This window comes from Protopterus annectens, chromosome 10.part0, assembly GCF_019279795.1.
Source record: "Protopterus annectens isolate FY-2018-M chromosome 10.part0, PAN1.0, whole genome shotgun sequence".
Taxonomy (NCBI): Eukaryota; Metazoa; Chordata; order Ceratodontiformes; family Protopteridae; genus Protopterus; species Protopterus annectens.
This window is the reverse complement of record NC_056744.1, coordinates 1,766,038,702-1,766,065,490: the sequence shown is the minus strand read 5'-3', so window position 1 is coordinate 1,766,065,490 and position 26,789 is coordinate 1,766,038,702. Positions and strand designations below refer to the sequence as shown.

The following is a 26,789-nucleotide window of genomic DNA, read 5'->3' as shown; positions in this document are numbered from 1 at the left end:
GATGTGCCCGTACAGTGCCTTAGTGTAGGCTTCTGCAGTCGAACTTCCAGATCCCGTCTGCGTGGGTGTTGTGAAGTTTGTCACTTCTGACTTCAGTAGCTTGAAGTTGGCTTTGGAGAAGTTTTTTAAGGAGGTTTCCTTATTGGGGTTGGGGGTGGGATGTGGATGTCAAGAGTGATTTGCTTATGGTCAGACCTGACCAATGAGGGGGTGACCACTGGTGTGGAGCATCTATCTCCCATGTTGGTAATGACCAGGTCTAGGATATTGGTGCCCCTGGTGGGACAATAGATTAGTTGATCCAGGGCTTTGGAATTTATGAATTTCAAGAACCCTTGGGAAAAGGAGTAGGTACCCGAGTAGTTTTCCCAATTAATGGTAGGGTAGTTGAAATCACCCAGTATTAGGGTGTTTGGTTGTATCTTAATATTTTCCAGTATGTTTAGAAAGGTGTAGTGAGAATCTTGGGGCATGGTTGGGGATCTGTAACAAGCTACAATTTGGATTGCAGTCTTGCCTAGTGTTAGTTGCACCTGGAGAATTTCAGATGCATTGTGTTGGGCAACTAGCCTGGAGGTGTGAATATCCTTGGTGAATATGGACACTCCTCCACCTTTAGTGTTTCGGTCCTGGTTTTCTGGCCAAAAAGTGTGGTAAGAATTGTAGCCTGGTACTGCAGGGGTGGTCTCTGGAGCCTTGAACCAGGTCTCAGTTACTGCACAGATATCGATGTTCTCCATTTTTAGGAGTGCCTCGAGAGAGTGCATTTTGAGGTTTAGACTTCTAGCATTGAGTAGCATTACCTTCAGATTTTGCCTGCTTCTATCTGTTACGGTGGTGGTTTTATCCTTTGAACCTTGCCTAAAAAAGGCACTATAGGGGTGGCAAGAGCTTTAGCCAGTAACCTGAATCCCAGGGGTGACAGGTGCAGACCATCTCTGGCAAACATCGTGGTTTGTCAATCATGTCTTCCCAGGCAGACAAATACTGGATCCCCTTTGAATGACACCAGAAGCTTAGCCAATTGTTGAAGTCAATCATTTTGTCCTTATACTGTTGTATCATTCTGGGCAAAGGCAGGATGCTACTCAGGGCTAGGGTCATACCTGCCTGGGTCACACGATCCAAGAGCTCTTCCATATCTTTTTTCATGTAGTCCAGGGAGGTACGTCTCAAGTCATTCACTCCAGCATGGACAATGACAGAGTCGTATTTGTACTTGTTGTGGAGTGACTTGAGTGCATGCATTATGTGGCAGATCCTGGCACCCGACAGGCAGCTGACTGTAATTTTCTCCTTGTTCAGTCTGGTGAGTGGGACATCAGTGTGCCTGACTATAGAGTCACCTATGACTAAAGTGTTGGGTACATTGTCTTGCCTTAGGGGCTGTTGTTGGGTGGCACACTGGTGTTGTGAGCTATGTGTCACTTTGGTTGTGACTGGTGTTTGTTTGCGTTTTGGCTTTGGAGGTCCTTGTTGCTTGGGCAGGTTAATGTTAAGGGCCTCTGCATATGTGGGTTTAGTGTTGCTATGTGTGGGTGCTGATGGTGTTGGTTTTGAAGGGCTATGAGTTGCTTGAGGTGTGATGCAGGTGTTAACCTTCTCCTCTTGACTGTCTAGCACAATCTTGGCCGGAGAGAGCTTTGCTTCCAGTTTGGCTATGTAAGTGCATCTCTCGCAGGTTGTAGTGTTGGGTGGTAGGAGGAGAGGATTGTCTGTGTACATGAGGCAGTTGCCACATTGCTCCAGTATGCCCAGATTCACCAGGTGGACAGGAGAAATCACCGGAAGCTGACCCTTGGACATGCCTGTTTAGGTGCTTTTATGTAAAGTTTAAGAGCTGTTTTCCCTTACCTTTGCAAGGTACTTTGCAATTATAGGCTGTTTAGTGCCTACGATTAATTTCTTCTTATTGACAAGGAGAGCTGAGTGCTTGTATCTGTTTCAGGCTTCCTAATGCTTTCCAGCAGGTTCTAAAGCAAGTGCTAGTCACAGGGGTTCAGATTTTAGTGCTACTTCTGAGAAACCAGCTAATTTTAAGGGAAAATTTGAAGAGCAGACTTTCTGGCACCTGGAATAGTTTAACTGTAGCCTCGTAGTGCTGCACGATGTGAAAAATGTGCAAACACATGCGTTTTTAAGCCAGAAAGTTGAAAGGGATAGAAATCAGCCCAAAAGGCTAATAAAATTACAATTTCAGAGCTGGAAACCACTCCTCTAGTGTTAGATAGGCAGCACAATGCTCACCAGTCCCACTGGTAGGAAATAGGACTTCCCTCTACCAATGCAAGGTCTGGACAGCTCTGAGCACAGAAAATAAAGTCCTGAGATAAGCAAAGCTTGGGATATGGACTGGCTAGAAAAGGTGGGAAAGGAGCAAACAAGATAGTATTTTTTTTTGTTGAAACAGGCTAAACAATGCAATAATACAGTAAATAAACACAGAAAAGGCTAACACACTTGAGTGTGTAGTCCTAGACAGTAAATGCAATTAAAACTCTACAAAATTAGCAATTTAAAACTTTTTTAAATGAAGCAAGGCAAGTGCACAACTGAAAAACGAGGAAGTAACACAGCAGAATAAGTAGCTAGTCTACATATACAGACAAGTCTATATATATATATATATATATATATATATATATATATATATATATATATATATATATATACAGAAAAGCAGCTGAAACATACAAACACTTCAGATGCAGTGCAACCTACAGCACTTGAGTTGTAGCAATATTAAGGGCAATTACAGTTAGAATAAATGCTCTGAAATATACTCTATATTTCCAAAATGTTTGAGAAGCACAGCCAGAACAAAAGGAGATTCAGGCAAAAAAACAAATTTTTTTTTTCTGAAAGGGAAAAAGGAGAAACAGAAGGCCTTATTAAATGTTCTCTCTGTACTAGGTAGAATGAACTATTATACCATGACCCCCCCATTAATATTCCAAAACGTGCACGCTGATTGGCCAGCTTGCATGTTGTAAATCGACTTATACTAATGGAAAAAGGTCCGGTCGCCCGGACTTTTTCCATTAGTGTAAGTTTCTTTTAAAACACTGTCTTGCTATGTTAAAAGAGTTTAACATAGCGACACAGGTTTAAAAAAAGCAACGGAGATCTCCGTTGCTTTTTTTAAAGCTGTCTCGCTATGTTAAACTCCTTTAACATAGCGACACAGTGTGTAAAAAGCAACGGAGATCTTGCTTTCTCCGTTGCTTTTTTTTTAAACCTGTCTCGCTATGTTAAATGGGATTAACATAGCGAGACAGCTTTAAAATAAGCAACGGAGATGTCCATTGCTTATTTTAAAGCTGTCTCGCTATGTTAAACCCATTTAACATAGCGAAAGGTTAAAAAAAAGCGGAGAAAGCAAGATCTCCATTGCTTTACTGTTCGCTATGTTAAATGGGTTTAACATAGCAAGACAGCTTTAAAATAAGCAACAGACATCTCCGTTGCTTATTTTAAAGCTGTCTATGTTAAACCCATTTAACATAGTAAAAAGCAACGGAGATCTTGCTTTCTCCGTTGCTTTTGACAGCTCTGATGTACTGCATAGGCATGCTCAGTACAGCAGAACTGCCGCGGATACCAGCCAGCTGCGGAAGGGCAGCAAAGAGGCATTATACAATGCCATTATTTAAGAAAAGTAATTATTTCTTTTCTTAAATAATGTCATAGTATAATAGCAATAACCCACGCCTGGGTGTGGGTAATGCGGGATTTACCCACGGTTGTCTTTGTTTGGTACCTCGGGCTTCGCCCTCGGGACCAAACCACGCCATCCGTGGGTAAATGCCGCATTACCCACACCCAGGCATGGGTTATTGCTATAATGACACTAGACTGGGAGGAATATCACAGATGAGATTTACAGTAGGGGCGGGGCAACTGCAAAGCCACTAAGTATAACAGCAAGACACCAACTGGGAGGGTGGGGACAAAAACAATAGCCTACAGACAGTAAGCACTAGAGAAAGCCACAAAATGAAAGTTTTTAAACAGATAAAGATTTGTAAAGATACAGAATGCTTTTAACTGCAAACAAATCAGTTACCCATGTAGATTAGTTAATAGCAATAAAATACACTCAAAAACTAAGCTGCAGACAATAAAAGTGCTATATATATATATATATATATATATATATATATATATATATATATATATATATATTGCTAGAAACAATAATCTGTATAAATAATAAAAAAGCAGGATACTTATATAGCTCAGCTAACAGTTGTAGTCAACACCTCTTATCCACTCTGCTCAGTGTGTATAGACAGAAACCCTATCAAAGTTAGGGCTTAAATACCAGAACAACAACTTTTTTTTTTTTTTTTACAAAAACACAAAAGAACCAGCCCCCACTAGCCAGCAGACAATTAACACAATCTAGCCAAGGTAAAGAAAGGCTTCAGCTAAAAACAATAGCCTACAGACACAGTAAGCACTAGAGAAAGCCACAAAATGAAAGTTTTTAAACAGATAAAGATTTGTAAAGATACAGAATGCTTTTAACTGCAAACAAATCAGTTACCCGTGCAGATTAGTTAATAACAATAAAATACACTCAAAAGTAAGCAACAGACAATAAAAGTGCTCTCTCTCTCTCTCTCTATATATATATATATATATATATATATATTGCGAGAAACAATAATCTGTATAAATAATAAAAAAACAGGATACTTATATATCTCAGCTAACAGTTGTACTCAACAGCTCTTATCCACTCTGCTCAGTGTGTATAGTCACTTGGAGAAGAGTAATATGGTTTGTCTTTTATTTGTTTCTGTATGTACTTGTGCTGGAATATAGTAAGTGTTGGTATCCTGTGTGTTTTCAGTATTTTGAACTTTCGATATTTTGGTCTAAGGATTTTGGGCTTTCAGGATTCTGTAGCACTCCCGTTGATATATATAGACAAATGAAAAAAGTTTCAAAGTGCCAAATGTTGGTAGAATGACTTTTTCATGTAAGAAAGCACCATGGAACAATTTTAATTTTTTTTTTATTACAGGTAGACCAAGCTACTACCTTTTTAAAACTGAGAGAATGTATTTTTAGTGTTAGTATTAAATGTCTAGCTGTAGAGATTTATAGGAACAGTGATAGTACTGCTGTTGCTAAAATGAGTTATAAAAATGTAACCAGTAATGGTCTTGCATATAATACTAGTATGCAGTCAAAGAAATGAAGGAAGGCATTGTATATGGGCAGGTTTACATCTTGTAGTTCTAACTAGTGATCCCAATGTTGTTACTTATGAAGTAAGGTAACTGGAATGGAAATGTATAGTTAGAGGAATTCCAAACTTTAGTATAAAGGAGGTTATTAAAAAAAGTCTTTGATTATGTTGCCTGTTCTAGTTTTACTGTAACAGCCCCTAGAGATGTCCAGTGGAAAACAGCAATGGCCCTTAGTTTCCCACTAGACTTTTGAAATATTAAAACCATTTTACATGAGAACTGGACAATTATATTGTCTCAAGATTTTTTAGCGAGCAGGTTGGGTAGTACTCTCAACTCCGTGACACAACGACATAGATATCTTAAACAGATACTTGGAAAAGAGCGCACGGATGACAAAAAGTCAATATATAGATGTGGACATTATTCTTTATGAAGGAATACTGCACATGGCCGTAAGTGGGATATTGCATCTCTAGATAAAGTGGTAACATCACCAGTATTTCACTTATAGTTCAGGATATGTTATTTATATTGCTGTTTGCAATGAGTGTGAAAAATTTTAGGTGAAGAAAACAATTAAGTTGTTAGGATATATGAATAACAAAAGTCTTTAAATGCTTTTCATATTCACACTTCTGAATGTTGCAGATTCAAAAAATGTTAATTTTATGTTTTGGCTTTCCAAGAAAAAAATTGATTTTCTGCATAGAAAGAGGGAAATTCAGCTTGAACTTAAATAATTTAGATGACAGGTTTTATTAAATGCCCTCAAAGAAATCAGGGCTAAATGACAATTTTATATACATTTTTAAATTAGGAGTTTTAACTGATTAATATGTATGTTTGTGGGATCTAGACTAGATCTTTTGAAGATTCGTGAGATTTTTATATTTCTATATTGTTTTTACAGTTTGATGATGTGTTGACATTTACATCTCTGTGATGAAAGTGTGTTTTTAAATTTATTCTCAGTTATTTGTGAGGCAGTGTTCATTATTATTACTGTTGTTTTGGTTGCTTGTTACGTCAGTATTATTATTTTTGAAATATTTAAGATTTTATAAGGAAGTGTTGACAAACACTGACCCTCACATTACCAAAAAACAAACATCAACCCCACATAGTCTTGGCAGCAGCAAACAGCAACATCTAAAGTGTTGCCTGTAAAACAAAGACAGACAAGTGCATACAACCAAAGCAAGTGTTTTTGCAGGGGGACTAAGTCCCCTGCACCCACCATGAGAGGGACAAGACCTGCACAACCCATATATACATCCCATGTATACATACATATGGGTCTTTATTATTTTGTTGAAAACTCATTTCATTGAAGCTGAAATCATTGACACAAATTCACTGAAAGCTCACTTCACTGAAAACTCATTTCATTGAAACTCATTTAGTTGAAAGTGATATATGGCCTTTTCCCCACTGTTGTACGATCCTGGAGTTAGTATATAAAGTAAGGGGGGTGGGGGGCACAGCCCCCTACATTGAAGGATGTGGGGGGCAAAGCCCCACACATAGTTTGGCCATATGTTTTCTTCTGGAAATAGTTATTCCTTGCACTTGTAAGTATCCATCTGTATGCTTTAAAACATTTGCAATATGTGGGGGGGCTAACCCCCCCAATGTGGGGGGCTGTGCCCCCCTTACTTTAGATACTAACTCCAGGATCACACAACAGTGGGGAAAATGCCATATATCACTTTCAATGAAATGAGTTTCAGTGAAATGATTTTTCAGTGAAGTGAGCTTTCAGTTTATTTGTGTCAATGATTTCAGCTTCAATTAAATGAGTTTTCAACTAAATAAAGTGGACCCATATATATATATATATATATATATATATATATATATATATATATATATATATGTTTACTATTAAAATATGGATTGGCACTTATGCAAAATTGTGAAGATCGGATGCGTGTTTCCCAGTTCCCATAATGCCGATCCAGTAATGCTTGAATCCACAGTAACAAATGGTAGTGTGCATTCTCTACTATGTGATCGATGTTCTAATAACAGTGGCGATCAGGAAATTTACCCTTTCCCTTACTGTAGTACGATCTCAGAGTTGGTATATTTAATCTGCAGGGGGTGTAGGGGGGCTTGCCCCCTGCAAAACAGTAAAAGCTTGTGTTATACAATTAAAAGTTTTAGGAGGCATTAAACAAACTAGCCAGGGTGTCTGACATCATCTTCTGCTTTTTTGTCTAACGTCAATGTGGGTGTTGGAGAAAGCTCGTTTGGAATTATAGGCAGGTAGCAATTATGGATACATTATTTTTCGACTTCTTGACAACCATTTTTTTTTTTTTTTTTTTTACTTTCCACATTTTAGTAGTAAACCAGAAGGTTAGTTGCTATTAAAATAAGGGACAGCTGGACAATAAATGCTCTTGTTGCTGGTCCTTCAGTCTTTCCTTTTGCCACCAGGACTTCAGTGGCTTGACTTTATGGGAACCAAAGAGTCGATCACTGACAAAAGGGGTATCTGACTTCATGAGCTTGCTTCATATAGCATTCTTTTCATGGCTGTTGTGGGTACTGCATGTAGATAATCACAGGCAGAGCTAAGTGCTGCAAGTCCATGCATGCCTCTATTTTAAGATTGCAAGTCCATGCATGCCTCTATTTTAAGATTGCAAGTCCATGCATGCCTCTATTTTAAGATTGCAAGTCCATGCATGCCTCTATTTTAAGATTGCAAGTCCATGCATGCCTCTATTTTAACATGGGCTGATAGCTCTTCCTTCACTCTAGAATGAGCCACAGAGTTACTGATCTCCAGCAAGATTTCAAAGACTAAATCCTGATAAGAGAAGATATAAGCTTGATTCTGAGCACTTAATGCTAAGGTACTTGACATAAACATCCTTTCCCTAATGTGCCCTTTTTTATTACAAGTAATGAACCTTGCATGATTATAGACACAATAAGTTCATTTGATTCTGGGTAAATAACATTTTAGGATCATATTTAAAGGTGATACAGAAAAGTGCTTGCCTCTCTCAAACGTATACAAAAGATCGGCTCACCTATGTGCTGATGTTGGATTATACAGATGTTTATAATTTTCTTCTATAAATCCTACAAATAGATACTCTTTCTACATATTCCAAGTTTTCCAGCAGATGTGAGATTCCAAATGTTGGCCAGTTACAATTTTCCCCAATAACTTTAAGAGTTTCATGAAACAAAAACTTGAGGATGGGAACCTGATGACTTGCATGATAGCTGGTTCCTGTGTAGTATAGCTTTGAAATGCTGCAAAACTCAGACGGAGTTAGCAGGAGAATGGACTTGTTTTACTTTTATATCTGTACAGAATGTTCACAGATACCCAGAGATGAAGGCTTTTCTACAGTAGCTTGACTCTGAGCCTGTGTTGGTATGTTTGAGACAGATGAAGGCTTATCTAGCCTGACTCTGAGCCTGTGCTGGTATGTTTGAGATGGGTCTACTTCACGTTGTCGTAAGCCGACAATATCAAGTCTGATATTGTCGGCACGACAATATCAAAAGTGAAGAACATTGTGCAAGTAAACGTAAATCTCCATAAGGGGGAAGAGTTCCATTTACCTCAATGTAGTGCAGTCTCGGAGTTGGTATATTTAAGTAGGGGGTGCCTATGCCATTTAGGTATTTTTTTTTTGTTAACGTTATTTGAAATTTTACTAAATCAATCAATAAAAGTCAACCTTTATTGATTCAATTTAGTAAAATTTCGATAACGTGATATAGACGCGTTTGAGACAGATGAAGGCTTATCTTGCCTGACTCTGAGCCTGTGTTTGTATGTTTGAGACAGATGAAGGCTTACCTAGCCTGACTCTGAGTCTGTGTTGGTCTCGGAGATGCATTGCAGGTTACCTGAACCCCTTCTTCTGATGAAGTGGGAATTTCTACAGCTAGTCTCCTGTAATTAACCTGTGTATTGAGGAAAACTACTAAAGAAGTCCTTTCCTGGGTCCCTGACTATCCTTTTAAGCTTTTCAGACTTTTCGACCTGGACTTTAAACTTTTTGTAGACTGCTTATCAAAGGTCTTCAATTTTCTTTCTGTCTAAAGGAAAGCCAAAACATTTTGTACTGCTTATCAGATTCCAATTAAGATATTGGGGAATGCCAATCCTAATTGTATAGTCAATACTGGTTTAAATACCCCTATGGAGGAAAATTAAGTTTATGTTGGTAATTCAGGTGGGGAAGCAAGCAAAAATGCTGAACAAGTTTATTTTGAACAGAATTTAGATGACCCTGTAGAATTTCCTCTCCTGCAGAGGTCTCAGTAGCCAACCGAAGGGGTTATATGAAACAGGTGGAAACACAACCACATCAATCACTCCAACAAAAAAAGAGGCAACTAACAAACCTGAAATCACAGAGATGGTCCAGGGATTGTCAGGGACAGGAACAGTCAGTACAATTAGTTAAGAAGCCTATTACTGTGGTAGATGACAGGGTGATTTTTATGAGAAATGGTTTCAATATTTTCAATTACAGGCACCTCAATATAATCAATACCCACTTCAGTTTATTGGAAAAAGGGTTCATGTGTTCCAGTGGTAATATAGCTAAGATTTTGACAGTTAAAATATGTTTACTAGAAAATTAAACTTGAAATGTTACTTTGGCAGAAGGGATGATGTGTATCATACAATAAACGATGCAGTCAGGAATAAAGTACTTTCAATCCCCTCCATACATCCTTTAATTTTACTTTTTGAGAAGAACTGTGAAAAATAAATTCATAAAGTATGTGATGGGACAAAAAGAAAAGTTACTTTCAGCTTGACTGATAAGTATAGGCTATTAAAAGAACTTAGTAAGGACCCCTCCCATTAGAGTCATGAAACCAGATAAAGGTGTTGGTCTGGTGATTATGGACAACATGGTCAATATAGCTGATATAATTAAATGAGTATCTCAAGCAGAACTTTATTACAATGGATTTATTTGAATTTTTAACTTCATCAGCCCCAATCTCATCCACTCTATTTAGAATTCCAAAGGTTCATAAGGATGTGATACATCTGCCATTTAGACATACAATATCAGCACAAAGCTCAAAAACCTATCCATTATCCATATTCATTGATAGAAAACTCAAAAGGTTTTATGATAATTGTGAAACAATTAGACACTGTCATTTGTGCTAGCATGTCTGGCTGAGGTTTTGTACACAATTTCAGATTAACCTGTGTATTATATGCCAGCATGGCTAGCTATGATGCATGTTGACTTATGATCTGTTTGTACAGAATGTTTTAAAGACTTGAACAGTGTCCTTTTACATTTCTAACAGTACATGTTTGTGAAAAAAAATTCTAAAGGCAAACTGTCTTAGATTCCGCTGAACTGCAGATGATGTCATTGGAATGTTGACAGTTGCTGTGTGTTACCATCAGAAGCTGAAAGACAGGAAGGAACTTTAGTAAACAGTTGTTGGTTGATTTTCAAAATATGAAATGGAAATTAGAATTGGAACAGTTGTGATTGTTAGGCTAGTCTATAAAACAGCCTTCTGAAGACAGTTAACTGTCAGTTACAGTAGTCAGTCAGTTGCCAGTTATAACAGCCTGTTGCAGTTCACAGATGTACTAAGCAGTGAATGCCCAAAAAAGAACTTGCCATAAACTGTAAAAGCCTGCCTTTACTCTGCTGTAATAATTTAGTTTAGATCAGGGACACTGTTCTTTAGTCAGATAGAAAATTATAACTAATCAGTTACATCAGTTAGAGTTTTCTAAATGCTGGATTTCTATCTTTCAGTATTGATTTCATTTTCCAGGTGCTTGACTTCTGTTTTGTTTATTGGAAATTGCTGTTTTATATTCTTAATCAATTTGCTCATTATTAAATATTTTTATTAACTTACATTGTGGCTGGTCAATCGGTGTTTTATTTTCTTTAGTGATTTGAGAGTGCTTATAGTTGCCTTAACTTCCCGGGCCACTCCGAAAGCCTGGCCGTTTAGGTCATTTGCTATCATTTGTTTCAATATCTAATTTTCATAATTGGACACCCCTTTACAAGGGCATGAAGACACTCCGATTAATGGCAGCATTACCATTTTATTTTGAGGAAGAGGCACAGCTTGAAATCTGTGTCAGACTTTCACAGTAGTGTTTGGATGTATGGGATTTAATTTATTATTAAAGTGTGAGTGTATCAGAGGTCAAACTGTGACAAATTGCTCTGGAGTGTGTAAAATAAGGAGTTATATTAGGGGTGGACAGAAGTATACAGTCCACTCCAAGATTATAGACACTGTTCCTGTTGTGCTCTTAGGGGAAAATTGTGACATATTACTTGTGTTTAAGTGACAGTCTCACACTGGATTCAGTAGTGAGGATTGAAGTTCCTCAGTTACTGAGCCAGGATAGTCGTAGACGTCACATTTGTCAGTATAGTGGGATATTAACTGTATATCACAATTATTGTTGCCAGTGGTGTGGGATTTTTTATTGGACTTGTGGCCTGTGGATAGTTTTCATTAGGGTGTGTGCTCTCAACAGCCACAAAGCAAACAAAGAATCTAAGTTCACCACAGTTTTATTCATTTTTAGTTAGTCAAGGACAGCAGGCAAAGATGTCTGCAGAAGACTACTGATAAAGAACCATTTGTCCAAGGACTGTGAAGCCAGAGGACTGGTGCATGCCAACCTGACTAAGGAAGCAATAATTTCAGCCTTAGCTGCAGCTTCAGCTCAGAACAGCCATTTGGAGGATATCCAGTTTATTATTGAGGATGTACAGCCAGCTGAGACAGGACAGTCCACCTTTTCTTCAGAGGACCTGAGAATCCATCTGGAGTTAGACTGTGCCTGGAGGTCAAACCTCGAACTGGAATCAGCAGAGCAACTGTACCTGGAAGCCAAATGACTGAAGACTGAAGAGAAACGGTGCCTGGTGCCATTATTTGGTGGCAGTATAATGGGAGATTAAATGTACATCACAATAATACAATTTTTTTTACTGCACCAAGGTTATTCACCAAATGCCTCGCTGCTGTGATTGCTTTTGCAGGCTTCAAGAGATTCAAATATTTCCTTACTTGGATGACCTGCTGATTCAGGCATCCTTTCCAGAGGTCCTTTTGCAGAATCTTCATTTTGCTGTTTCTCTTCTTCAGAACCTGGGGTTCGGTATAAACTTCAAAAAGTCTTCTCTGACTCCTTCTCAGGATCATGTCTTTCTGGGTTGCAGGATTCAGATGGTGCTAATGCTGGCATCCCTACCTCCTTCAAAGGCCTTGACTCTCATGTCTTACTTTCAAACTCTTCTATCCCTGGCTTCTATTACAGCCAGGAAGTTTCTGAGCGCTCTGGGTTTCATGGCTTCAACCATTTCAATGCTCTCTCTGGCCAAACTCTACATGAGAAAGTTCCAGTGGTTTTTGAAGTCGGTGTGGCTCAACATGCACATCCTCTAGACTTTACAGTTTCTCTTCTTCCTTGTCTCGAGAAGGAACTTCTCTGATGGATTCAACAGTTGTCTCTGAATCCAGGGCTACCTTTTTATCCACCTCTTCTCCCTCAGGAACTGTTCACAGATGCTTCAGTGTGGGATGGGGACCAACGTTTGGCTCCCTGAAGGTACAAGGAGTGTGGTTGCCTCGTCAGCAGAAGGAGCACATCTGTGTCAAATAGATGAGATCTCTTATGCTGGCTGTTCAGGACTTTCATCCTCTTTTCTCGCGGGGCCCCCTCAAGGTATTCACAGACAATAACAAATAGCGGGGAACAATATTTTACCTTATTTGCCAGCTACCTCTTCTGTAATGGGATCTGGCTGCCAGTATCAAGTGACTCCTCAGGCAGTTTATATTTCTTCAGCTCAAAACATTGTAGCAGACACTCTGTACAGGTCCTTCACTCAATCCCATGAATGGATGCTTCACAGGGATGTGTTTCTGGATATTGTTCACCAGTGGGGTATTCCTCAAGTAGATCTCTTTGCCTCCCCTCTGAACAATCAACTTCCTCCGTTTTATGCTGGAGTCCCAGGTCCTCTGTTGTGGAAGGCGGACACCCTCTTGTTTTCTTGGAGGAGGATATTTCTTTATGCATTCCCTCCCCTTCCTGTATTTCTGAAAGTCCTGTTTAAGATTCAACATAATGCTCCCAAAATCTTGTTGGTGACTCCCTTTTGGCTGCAACAGCACTGGTTCCCTCTACTTCTGCATCTTGCCAAGGGCAGGCATCACAAGTTACCCTACAGGGTGCCTCTACTCACATAAGACAAGGGATCTCTCATCCATCACCACCTGTCCACACTTCAACTGACACTGTGGGTGACAGGGTTTTGATTCCTCATAGACACCTTTTTTTCTGAAGACATGCTGCAGGTCCTACAGGAGGCCAGGAAACCTACGAACAGGAAATCCTACTTATCTGAATGGAAGAGTTTTTTTACCTGGTGTCTCTCTTGTAAAATGGATTCACTCACAGTGGATGTTCCTTTGGTTCTCTCCGATTTGTGTGAGTTGCTCAATGCTGGGTTGGCCTATTCTTCTGTTAAGGTCCACTTATCAGCTCTTTCTGCCCGTCTGCCTTTAACTCCTCCTTTACCTTCTAGATTTGAGGCTAAGCAATTTCTTAAAGACATCCTTAATATTAGACCTCCCAGGAAGCCTGTCCTTCCTCCCTGGGATCTTAGTTTTGTTCTGCAGAAACTGACTTAGGCTCCTTTTGAGCCTGTGGTTTCAGCCTCCTTGCAACATTATTCTTGGAAGACAGTTCTTTTGTTAGCTCTTACTTCTGCCAGACAGGTGTCTGAGTTGCAAGCCATAATGGTTGTCCACCTTTTTTGATATTCCTTGAGGGCAGGGGTGTCCTTGCATACTAATCCTTCTTTTATTTCCAAGGTAGTTAATGAGTTGTCACCTAGTCTATTAATTTGTCTACCTTTTTCCCCCTGTGCAATCTGACCGTGAGAGGGTGCTGCATACTTTGGATATACATAGACAGCTCAAATTTGATTTAGATAAGACTAAAGCTATCAGAAAATCTGATCAACTGTTTGTTTCCTTTCATGCTAGGTCTGTAGGATTGGTTGTTTCCAAGAAAAATATTTCTTCTTGGATTTCAAAGGCCATTTCTTTTTGTTACACATTTCATGGCAAGAGCCTTCCTTCTTCTGTAAAGGCTCATTGTAATAGAGGTGTGGTTTCTTCTGGTGATTTTTTCAAAGGCTTAAATGCTAATTCTATTCTTGAAGCAGCTACCTGGACGTCTGTGCATACCTTTACCAAACATTACCAGTTGGATGGTATCTCCAGAGCTGGTGTTGCTGCTGCCCTGCTACCTTACTTCTGTGTGTACCTTTACCAAACATTACAGTTGGATGGTATCTCCAGAGCTGGTGTTGCTGCTGCCCTGCTACATTACTTCTGTGCATACCTTTACCAAACATTACAGTTGGATGGTATCTCCAGAGCTGGTGTTGCTGCTGCCCTGCTACCTTACTTCAGTGCATACCTTTACCAAACATTACAGTTGGATGGTATCTCCAGAGCTGGTGTTGCTGCTGCCCTGCTACCTTACTTCAGTGCATACCTTTACCAAACATTACAGTTGGATGGTATCTCCAAAGCTGGTGTTGCTGCTGCCATTCTACCTTACTTCTGTGCATACCTTTACCAAACATTACAGTTGGATGGTATCTCCAGAGCTGGTGTTGCTGATGCCATTCTACCTTACTTCTGTGCATACCTTTACCAAACATTACAGTTGGATGGTATCTCCAGAGCTGGTGTTGCTGCTGCCATTCTACCTTACTTCTGTGCATACCTTTACCAAACATTACAGTTGGATGGTATCTCCAGAGCTGGTGTTGCTGCTGCCATTACCAAACATTACCAGTTGGATGGTATCTCCAGAGCTAGAGCTGGGTTTGCTGATGCCAGTCTTCATGGCTTCTTCTGCTGCTTCCTCCTCCCAAGTTTCTTCTTGTGCTTTGGCCTCTCCCATAAGTTATGAACACTGCAGCAGTGAATGCAACGACATAGTACACTTGTGTAAATTCTTACCATAATGGTAGATGTCCTTGCCTTCACCTCTGCAGTATTCACTCCCTCCCTCTATCCCCCTAGTTTGTCTTCTTTCCTGGATATGCAGGTTCTCTTTGGGTTTCCTTGGACTGTTGTTCCTACTGAGGCAGTCAGTTCTAAGGATGGTATACCTGAGCATCACCTTTATGCCCTACACTACGCCAGGAGTATTTGGCTGAAGTTCAGTGTACCTTAAAGCAATGGTAGGCTTTGGTAGACTGGCTGGACATTGGGATTCCATAGCAGGGAATCACATACATAATGAATACTGCAGAGCTGAAGGCAAGGACATCTACCATGATGGTAAGATTTTACAAAACTGTACTTTCATCCTACCCTTTCTTTCTGTTTCATTTTGTCATTTTCATGGTCTTTTACCTATACCCAGGCAGTTCCAATAGTTCAGTTTTCCACCTTCTTTCTGTGTTTCTTCACTTTCTTTTGCAGAACTACCTGTTATCTTGTAATATATGAAAATAACTTAATTACAGACATTCATCTGACATATATACATTTGCTCCTACATAGTTTATTAGACCAATCTTTGTCACTTCTAATGCCTTCTTTGTCTCCCTCTGTATCCTATAAATTTTATTTCCATTCACATCAAGTTCTTCATCTTGTAACGCACATGGCATTTAATATCAAATTCAGACTAATATTTACGTTCTCTTCAGCAAAGGGTACATTTGGTTTTGTACTCCAGTTGAATTGCCCTTTCTCTTTACATAATTAATATTTTATTTCTTGAAAGACTCTGGAAGCTTGTCCCTCTTCCTGCCCACAAATAAAATATTTTATATGTTGCCTCTGTATCTTACAGTTCCTCTGCAGCCATTAGCACACAGCTTCCCTTTCTGCCTCTCACTAGATAGTTAGGTCTACTTTGGTTCACTGACCTAGTGTTTACTGACAACAGCATACCCCTGTCTAGCTCACTGATCCTGGTTTGCCACTGTGTGCATATAAGGACTGATATGTAAAGGGAATGCAGCCGTACTGCACCCCTGAAATCGGTTTTCTCCCCACTCCCAAGATCTCTAAATGCCCTGATTCTGAGACTGCACCAACTCACTGAAAAGAGACACCTTTTCAGAGTTTTTGTGATCACAAAGGCAATATGTAATGAGAACAGGGGTGTGAGGATATGTATCTATATCATATAATCAACTTTTTAAATAGTCGAATTTCATATAATCAGACTCATATGATCAACTATTTAAAAAGTTGAACATACCTAAAAATTCAGAAACAGTGTTTTAGTGGTGGAACAAGACCCCCAGCACCTCCTGTTGATCTTATATACCAACTCAGAGACTGCACTACAGTGGGGGAAATGGCATATTTCCTATTCCCCACTATACTGCAATCTCAGGGCAATTCACTGTTTCAGTAAATGAGGATATGTTCGACTTTTTTTAAATAGTTGATCATAGGAGTGCGATCATATGAAATTTCACTATTTAAAAAGTTGATCTTTTAACATAGACTTGTGAAGATACACATGCGAGGGGTGTGCATTGCGGGGAACATTTTATTTTCACCCTATTCCACTAACATTTTTAAGTGACTTTCTGGAGCAACAGGACAATACAGGCAACATGGTTAGCATTAGGAAGTCAAGATATACCCAATTTACTGAATACAGTTCAACAAAACATTAGTCCCTTCAATGACTATGTCATAAGTACATGCATGCATATTCTCAACTTTAAGCCCTGCAAGGTGCAATACCAATTTCCACAAGGTGCAATACCAATTTCCACAAAAAATACTGATCAGCAGAATCATTTTACTTCCTATATATTTTATCCTCATTAAATGCGGTCTTACTGCAGCTTGTGATCCAAGTTGCCTCGCCTGCAATCGCAGACCCTTCCACTTTTACAGATGTTCTTAGTACATCTCACAAACTCTGTGAACCTCCCCTTTCTGATTCTTAATGACATTTGATTTCACCTTCACTAGCCACATCTCTAAGGCCTGCATTTGAAGCATCTATTTGTAGTCTAGCTTCTTTCCAAGCATATCTTTCTAACTCAGCAACAACTGTAGTGACAAGAAACTTGTTAGAACTTAAATGGCATCAAGTCTAAAGGTCTACTGAGTTGTCATTCTGTAAACTTTTAACACCACAATCATTGTGAATGTGGTCAAATTCCATGACACGTTGTAAATCACCATTATAGGCTCCTCCATCATGTGCATATTCTTCCCCTCTCCAGAAGGTACCCAACAGCATTGCTTAAAAACCTGAAAGGGAATTTCTCCACTGTTCTGGTCAAATTACTCCTAATCAGTGAGACTACCTCATCAGGCATCCCCTGAAAACAGACCAGGCCTAGGGTGACTAGCTCTGTCAACAAAAATATGCAAGTAAATACATAAACAAGCAGCCTGTAGAGAACTAATGGAACAGTCACATGTCCTGACCAAGACTTGACACATGAATGGTTAACGAAAGGTGGACTTAAACCAAAAATGGCAGCTCAGCATGGTGGGCTGTGTATAAAATGGTTCATAAAACCTACAGAACAGTGGGATAAACTGACAACTGTAGCTTTTGTATCACAGAATAAAAATACATGCATGGCTTGTGGCTGGATGTATATTACAGTTGTGGATAATGAATCATATTCTGAAAGACAACATGGCAAGATGGATACATTGGAAACTGTACAGACACTACACTACACAAGAAGATGACAAGTACTGGAAACATGAACCACAAAGAATTGCCAAAAATGAAGTAATGATCATTTAGGGTTACCGAAAACAAATGTTAAAAAAGTAAAACAAAGAAAGCCAGATACTGAAGCTAAAAGAAAAAGGACAGTGGTAGCATTGTCAACTGAAACACTTACCCATAATGACTACAGTTTCTGTACAGGAAGATGTAAAATTATAAAACATCAAGAAACAAAAGCAGAAATCACAGAAATGTGGAAAAATAACACCCAGATAATTCCAGTAGTCCAAGGAGTAAGTGTACCAAAAAGACAAATTTTCATACATATTTAAATATAATATCAATAAAGGTAAGTCAATATGAATTACAGGATGAGGCCATTGGTATGATGCACACTTGGCAAATATTAGTGCCCTCCCGAATTGTAAACACAAATGGACAAGGAATGGGTTCAATTCCGGCTATGCTTCAAAAAACGCTAAATGTCTGGAGAAATTAAACAAGGGAGAATTCTCACTGTTTGTACAACATATAAAGCTAAGCAAATTTTATACCACTTTTATAAAATAATGAAACACTACTCTATACTAAAGGTCATTCTTACTTAATCACCACAGTCAAATACTTTACTGCTCTAAAAAGACACTATGAAACCAATTAATGTACCTTGTCTCGCTTCTTTGCCTTCAGCTTGTCCATGGATTGTTTCCGAGCTTCTTCTAGAAGATCTTTTATCTGATAAGTGTCACCTGATCCAATATGTTTTCTAGAAACATAAAAGTACAAAGAATGAGAGTACAGCTATATAAAGCACTCACTATGTCAAGTAGGTATTTGACCTCCATTGACATCTGTCCAAGATATCACATATGCAGAGTGGCATATGACCCTGGGAATGTCTCCAGCATTTTTTAAGCAGAGATTGGACTTGCGTCTCTGTAATTACTTCTTGCTAGATCATATGGGCAGCTTTTAGCTGCCACACATGCAGCAAAAGTGGAGACTGATTCTTACAGACTCTCCGAAATAACTTGCTCACTCATCTTCCTTAGTAATGTGTCAGTCTTTGCCATCCCCTCATTAATGACTAACTGTATGGAAAATGCCTCTCTCAGATGCAATATATTAACAAATATGAGGACTGTAAAGTAGATGGCATTACAGTGTGTCTATGCTACACTACTCATAGTGTCCACCCACTTACCACAGCCTCTTCTTTTCCTTAATCACAGCTCCCAATGTATTCAGTAGGTTCAGTTGTCACCTTAGTGCCAACTCATTTTTCATTCAAGCAACCAGCAACCTTGTAAGAAATACATATTGTGTGACCGTACACACACCAATAAATTAGGAAAAGTTGGTGCAAACTACTTGAGGAAAAGGAATGAGGTCAAATATATAATATTACACTGATTATTAAGCCGAAAGATACAACAACATTTAATCTTTCAAATATATTATTATCAAATATATAATATTACACTGATTATTTCATCCCCATGTTGGCCATGGTGGTGCAGCAGTTAGCATTGTCACCTCACAACAAGAGATTCTCTGGTTTGATTTTCGGCTGGAGCACCTTCTATGTGGAGTCTGCATGTCCTACCTGTGGTTAAATGAGTTTTAAAGAGATGCAGTAGATGTTTGCATGTGTGCCTTCTGTGAAGGTTCAGCGCCAGGTTGGCAACTTCACACCATTAAACCTCCACTGCCATTCAATCTGCAGACTGGTGATCTGCTGGGACGCCCCCTAATGGCAGTAGCCAAAAGACAGTTTACACTATTATTTCATCCCCCATGAGAACACATTTTACCATACATTCAAAAGTCCACTCAAAGGCCTGTTCTGACAACACAACTTATAATATCTGGCAAAGGTACAGAGGTACATCCAAGATGCTGTCTCATAAACTTACTCTGTTGAAACCCCAGACAAAAAACTGCTAGCTCCACTGTAGTGGAAAATAACTAGACCTAACCAAAGAGACCAATGCAGCCATTTAATCACAGGGAAATAGTCTGCTGCTCAATCAGAACAGTTGTTTTAATTTCCGAACTCCTTAGTTCAGTCAGTGCCAGCCCTTCAAGCCGACTCCAAGGATCCACATGGTGCAGCAATAACTAAAAAGTATCTCAACTGAACCTTCTCATCCCTAATAAACTACAACATGACCTCGGGCATAAAGACTGCTCCCGCAATTAAAGTTGCTCAACTGAACCTTCTCATCCTAAATAAACTACAACATGACCTTGGGCATAAAGACTGCTCCCGCAATTAAAGTCGCTCAACTGAACCTTCTCATCCTTAATAAACTACAACATGACCTCGGGCATAAAGACTACTCCCGCAATTAAAGTCGCTCAACTGAACCTTCTCATCCTAAATAAACTACAACATGACCTCGGGCATAAAGACTACTCCCGCAATTAAAGTCGTCCTATTCTTATGAAATACTTCATAAAGACAGAACATACATTATTATCCACACAGACATCTTCCAGCTACAGTCATTGCCACTAGAGGCACAATTTTCCACACAAAAAATTACTTTTTTGGCTTCTACCTGCCTGCCTTAACCACTCTGCTCTCCTCCATCCCACACAGACTCCTTGTTTTTCCTCATTTCATACTAGAGGCACCTGTGGGAGAAAAGCTCGATCATCATCCATGAAAGCTCAGATTTTCTACTTGTGTTGTGTTCCTTCTCCCGGTGGCATTAAACTCCCTGTTTTTCCAGAGACAGTTTCTGCATATCCATACACAGATGCAGCTGTTTCCTCACTATTCAGCAGAGCTTAGAGCTCTGCTATTAGCCTACCTTGTGCTCTTTGAGCCATCCAGCTTCCATTAGGTGATACCAGAACAGAGGGTTTAGTCTTGTTCCTCTCCCTTGTGTGAATAGGCTGCCATTGGGTGCTCATTCTTACCTACCTGGCTTGCATCTTTAATGTCTGTGGTCAATAGTCAAACCCAAGTCACTGAGGTCACAGTCAGGGCTTCATCTCCCTCCAAGACAGAGTTGACTGTTGTGTAACCAGGACTTCAATTCAGTGAGCCAAACTGATCCAAAGGGAAATGGTGTCATTCTCTACAGAACAGAGACTGTACCTCAGTCAGCGACAATCACCCTCCTATGGAGGTGCAAGTCTAAGGTAAAATACTTCTTTCAAAAAGAGATTACTAAAAAAGAAAGGAGACAAGGAAGGTTCCAATAGCAGGCATATTAACAGGGCTGAGCAATACAATTTAACTGAAGAATACTGCAAATGCTGACCCATGAAAAGGACCATTTTTTAATGTGCTCATTTGTTAGTCGCATAAGTGAACTGGTCTGTCTCAAACTCTTTGCAGTCATTGCTGAAGCCACAATGTGACCAGTACGGTGGAATAAACGTACCTGCAGAAAAACTAATGAAGATATGTGAAAAGCATGCAAACTCCATAATGACAGTCACCATAGATCTGGAGCTGTTAAGCAGAGCTTTTAATCACGGAGTCATTACAAATCAACTGGTTGTGAAGGAATGTCTTCCTATGGTTTGGCAGTTATTTCACGTACAAGACTTTTATAAAATATGCTAACTGCATCCACTCAGACACTCCCTCTGGGTTCAGAATCCACTTGTGGAGGTATATCCTTGATCTGGTCAGAGAGTCTGCTACTGTGTTCTGCTCGACAGAATGTATGCTGACTGTAGAGTTAAGTTGTGCTAAATTGTTAAATCCCAGGCAATCTTGGCTTGTCTGCAGATGGGGTAGGAATTTGTCCCCCCCATGTGTTTATGTACCAAATCACCATGGTGTTATCTGTTATCACTAACAGATGGCCAGGACTCCAAAGCTGATATAGCGTTTTTTGTGCCTTTAACAAGACTATCATCTGTTTTACATTTATGTACCTGATATATGGCTCCCCGAGCCCCCAGACCTGGACTATTAGCAAAACTGCCCCACATGCTAAGTTTGAGGTGTCTGTGGTGAGAGGAGGTGGGGGAAAGTCCTGCTTTTTCCAAGACTTGATTGGCCCACCAATTGAATTCCTTCTTTACAGAGTTGAGCACAGGAAAGTGAAAAGTTAGGTACTGTAGATTTTGGACCCAAACAGACTTGAGGAAAAACAATGAATCTTTCTCATGTGGAGTCTGACAAGAGTGTCGTGAGGATGGACAAAGCTGTAAAACTGAGAATACTCTGAAATGATCTTGTTGTGGAACTTTTTTCACAGGGAGACTTAAAAAATGATGATGGTAAGAAAGTACTTTTTTCTTGCAGGAAGAAAGGGTGTCATCAGAGATATGTCCAGAATTCAATCTAAGAAGAGAGATATGTCCAGAATTCAATCTAAGAAGACAACCTGAGACAAAAGACCAAGGATCCATTTTTCAAACATATCCTGAAGCACACATTGCTGAGAAGATCCACTACAAATTGGGGATTTCACAGTGTCTTGGCTGGTGAGAGCTGCAGTCACGTAACTGTTCGGGTAAGGGTATATGTGAATGCCTTGCAGACTGCAAACGTCTATGATGGGGGAGGCACTTGGTGAAGACTTTTGGGGTGGTAGTCAGACAAAAGTGTAAATAATTAAACCAAAAATTTAATCCCAGAATCTAAAAATATACATGTGTGGATTGGAATCTTTGGGTTCTACAGTGATGGTGAAAGCACTGGGACACTGGGTGATGGAGCATGGGGGAGGCATCTTTGGTTTCTAGAGTGATGTAGAAAACACCGAGTCACTGTGCGATGCAGTGCAGGGGACGCATCTTTGGGTTCTAGAGTGATAGGGAAAGCACTGGGACACTGGGTGAAGGAGTGTTGGGGGAGGATAGTTTGTATGGTCAGTATTTTGAATTTTGGAACAAGAACAAAGGTGTTGTTTGTAATTGTGTAAAATGGGCCCCCAAGTGTCTTCTTTTCTGGAAATCAGAAACAGTCTGGAGTTTTAAAAGCACTTTTTTGTTGTGAAATGTGAACTGGCTGCATAACTCCTTGAATCAGAAGCTCTGAAATAATGAGGCAGAGGATGAATTTAGTTCCTTGTAGGGACAGGAATTACAGATTGTATGGGAAGGGATGCCCATTGAAGCCTGCATCTGTACTGTAAGGTACTTACCATCCAAGCAGATGAAGTTGATGATTTCTAAACTGGAAGATGTAAGAGTGTGTCTGCAATTTTGGGAGGAAGGCTGGGTGGGGAGGGGGTGGGAGGCAGGAGACAAGAAAAGTCTTAGTTTTTCTTTTGAAAGGAGATTCCTTAATACCCATCTCCTTTCTTTTTAGTATCCCCTTGCCAATTTTTTTAGACATTGCTGCTTTGAAGATTTTTGATGGTTATACACAGAGTTTTTGAAAGAATAGCTCTGGGTTGGATGGATAATTTCTTTGGTGCTTGTAAACAGAAGACAAGAACAGTTGCTTAATCCTTTGCATTAATTTGCCTCGCTCTCTTTTACCTCCTTAGGCCCTGTACCTGAGGACTTTCCAAATCTGGAAATCTTTTTTTATACAGGGGCATTTACAAGCTGAGCCTTAACATCCTTTGGGAAGGTATGTAGCCTAACCCAGGCATTACTATGCATTCCTACATATGACAGTTCCAGTCAAAAGCAGCTCTCTCAACATCTACAGCATCGTAAGCACACTTTATTGAGGGCTTATTGACTTGGAAAGAACAGCTGTTCATTTCCAAACCTTTTCTTCATGTGGAGCTTTTCTCCCCGGGCCTCTACTGAAAATGGAAATATATCCAGTTGGACTAGCCCGGTTAACAAATGTAAAATAAATAAAATAAAAATAAAATAAACAGACTTGATTTAACCTCAGAATTAGGAAGGTTAACCAAAGATGGTTGCATATTTGAAAGAATAAACAAAATATACTTTGACATATAGTTTTGACAATCTATTTCCCTAAAGGCCATCATTCCCTCTGAAAATAAATCATGCCCATTCCACTAATGTAAACAGAGCATAGTGTAAATTGGCAACCTGGAATATTCCAATAGCCAAGTAGACCTATTGGTGGAGCATATTAATACAGGGTTATAGTCCTAAACAGTCTGATATTTACAAGTAATTCTCTGGACAGGATATCTGGATATTTAATTACACAACTGCACTTGGGTTGCACTTTTATATGCAGAGGTAGAAGAACTATTTGCTGAATTGCTGTCCCTCTTTTTGGAACTGTTTTTTGCTTCACTCTTGTCAATTGTTAGCCCCTTCTTCTGTCATCACTGGGGCAAGGGTCAAACAGGAAAAAAACATTATTCTAATGACATCATGAGTGGTTTGAGGATTTTTTTTCCTACGTTTCCACTGCCTAAACAGCCCAAACATGGCAAGGTGAGGGAGAGTGATATACAATGAGTTGCCAGTGGAGGCTGTGTCCTCGATTCCACAAGTGGCATTCTCACCAAGTAGTTCTATCCCTCCTCATGTGGCACAAGCAATGGTTTCCCAGTTCTTCATCAGGGAAACTGTACTGCCCACTGTGCTCCTGTGCGTGTGTGCAAACCTCAACTACCTGTATAGTATTTGTTTGCTAACATTTACGTTTCTTATATATCTCAAATACTGTTTTAATTTGGTTTGCTGATCTGTCTTTTTGAACCTGGTTACTTTTAAAGCAATGAAGGTCACTTCTTTTATAAATTACCTCTTTGTCCTTTCTGTCCCTCAAAGCTGTCATGGCCTATTAACAGATAGAGTTAGAGGTTGAGTATTTAAAAAAAAATCATACATCAGGTTCTGGACACAGTAGTAGTTGGGTAAATCTAGGTATGGCTATTTAACCCACATTTATTGTAATTAGTTCCTGTTACAGAACAAGGAAAAGTTAAATCGTTTTTGCTCAGGCAGCTTCCTATCTGTACCAACTTCTCTGATGTGCTTACAGATGGAATCATCTCCTCTCGGTTACCTAGAACAATGCATTACTCAAATGCCAAATTTTGTGCAATACAACAGGCATATTGTCTGATCTCTGTGGGACAAGGATGTGGTATTTATTACTGAGACCTGATTGGACACAAACTTTGGTCCTATACTGGGGATACTGGTTCCTCCTGGATTTTCCATTATTCAGCACCTGAGGCCTGACCAGATGGGTGGTTTGGTAGCCATTATCTTATTTGCCTTTTATCCCACTCAGGTGGTTAACCTTCAATGCAAACCAGGTAAATGCTAGCATGACTAAGTCATTTCAGTATACCATTGGTGCAGGAGTAACTTATGGCTGCCTCCCTCGTCTGCCTTCCACCTGGCAGTGTGGAATTCCTAAAAGAGTATACTGATTTTCTCATCTCCTTGGTTCTGTCTTATAATCAATGGAAGAATTGTGGAGAGTTCAACATCAGAATTAAAGGGGTATCAGTGACTTTTGTGAAGGAGTTTCTCTATATCCTGAAGTGGTTTGGTTTCAGTCAGGAAATATCCATTCTCTTGGCAAAATGTTTGATTTGGTCTTCCAGCTAGGTTTGAATGTGACTTGAAGGTGGAACCAGATACCTAGTCTGATCATTCAACTATTTAATTCAGGATTGACCAAACCTGCCATGAGCTACTAAAGACTGGTCAGGTGCTAAGCAGGAATCTTCACTTAATTGCACTTGAGGTTTTTGTTTCTGTCCTACATCAGCATCTTCATTAACATGAGGCTACTGATCTAGAGGGACTTGCAAAGGCCTACAGCCAGTCATTTACACTAGCTCTCTAACAGGTGTCTCTCATGCCATATATGCTCTATTCACCTGTCCCAAGGAAGCCTCGATCTGACCACCCTCTTCAGGTTCTCTGGAGAATGGGACATAGGTTAGGACATAGATGTCTCCATTCTGGTCCACTTGCAGACAAGGTTACACTGGACTCACGTGTGTCTGACTACCAGACAGAGATCAATCACAAAAAGTGTGCCAATCTTTAAAATGAGATCTCTGCTGCAGCAAATCATCTTGCCATGTTGTTTCATATTGTGGGGCATCTTTAGAATTGGGGACTCATCACACTGACATGTGTCATTGTGAGAGGAACACCCATCATGGATGGTGTGAGTTTGCCATTATCCCTGACCATGATGACCTCATCTCCTTGATTTCTGACATGTACACCACTACTTGTACAATAGATTTCCATACCACTAAGTTTATATTTGCTTCTTTTGGGGTCATTGTTTCACTTTTTCAGAATATCAGTAACTCACTTGAAAAAGTGTCTTATTCTGTATCATGTTAAGGACGTTTTCCTTACCTGATTCTCAAAAAGGCTGGTTCAAACTCTAACAACTTGGACTTTTATCATCCTTTTGTTCATAAGCTCCTTGAGGAAGCAGTGCACATTCAGCTCAGATCTTATTTGTGAAAATGTGGCATCAACAGCCCCTTCCAGTCTGGATTTAGAGCTCGGCAGAGGAGCAGGATGACTCTGGCCAGAGTCTTTAACAATCTCCAAGTTGTGAAGATGAATATCATCTTTCTACCTTGATACTTCTTGCTCTCTCATCAGATTTTCCATCCTTCTTGACTTTTGGGAGAATTACTCTATTTACGGGGGTTGTCCTAGACAGGTTTGCTCCTACATCTAGGGATGCCCCCAGGGTTGCCATCAGAGATACTATAAAAACTAAAACCCTGCTTTATTTCAGCTGATAATCCTCCCCCATATTACCTCACACTGACTGCTAACTCAGTCACCTACCCAATCAGTATCCTTATAAATAGGTCTTTATCCAAATCAGAAGTACCTACCATATGGAAACAATCTCGCATCATCCCTATCCACAAAGGAGGCAACTCTTTTGATCCATCCAATTTCCATCCTATACCCACCTTGTC

At 39.6% G+C, this 26,789-nt stretch overlaps 1 protein-coding gene across 2 annotated transcripts in view; it reads right to left on the bottom strand.

Annotated features, from left to right (window-relative positions):
- LOC122814000 (arginine--tRNA ligase, cytoplasmic-like) overlaps positions 1-26,789 on the bottom strand; it is a 641,564-nt gene that overhangs the window by 46,382 nt on the left and 568,393 nt on the right. For both annotated transcript variants that reach the window (XM_044086583.1, XM_044086582.1), the window contains exon 11: positions 18,622-18,721. In XM_044086583.1, the coding sequence (XP_043942518.1) occupies positions 18,622-18,721 (100 nt within the window). The remainder of the gene's footprint in view (positions 1-18,621; positions 18,722-26,789) is intronic.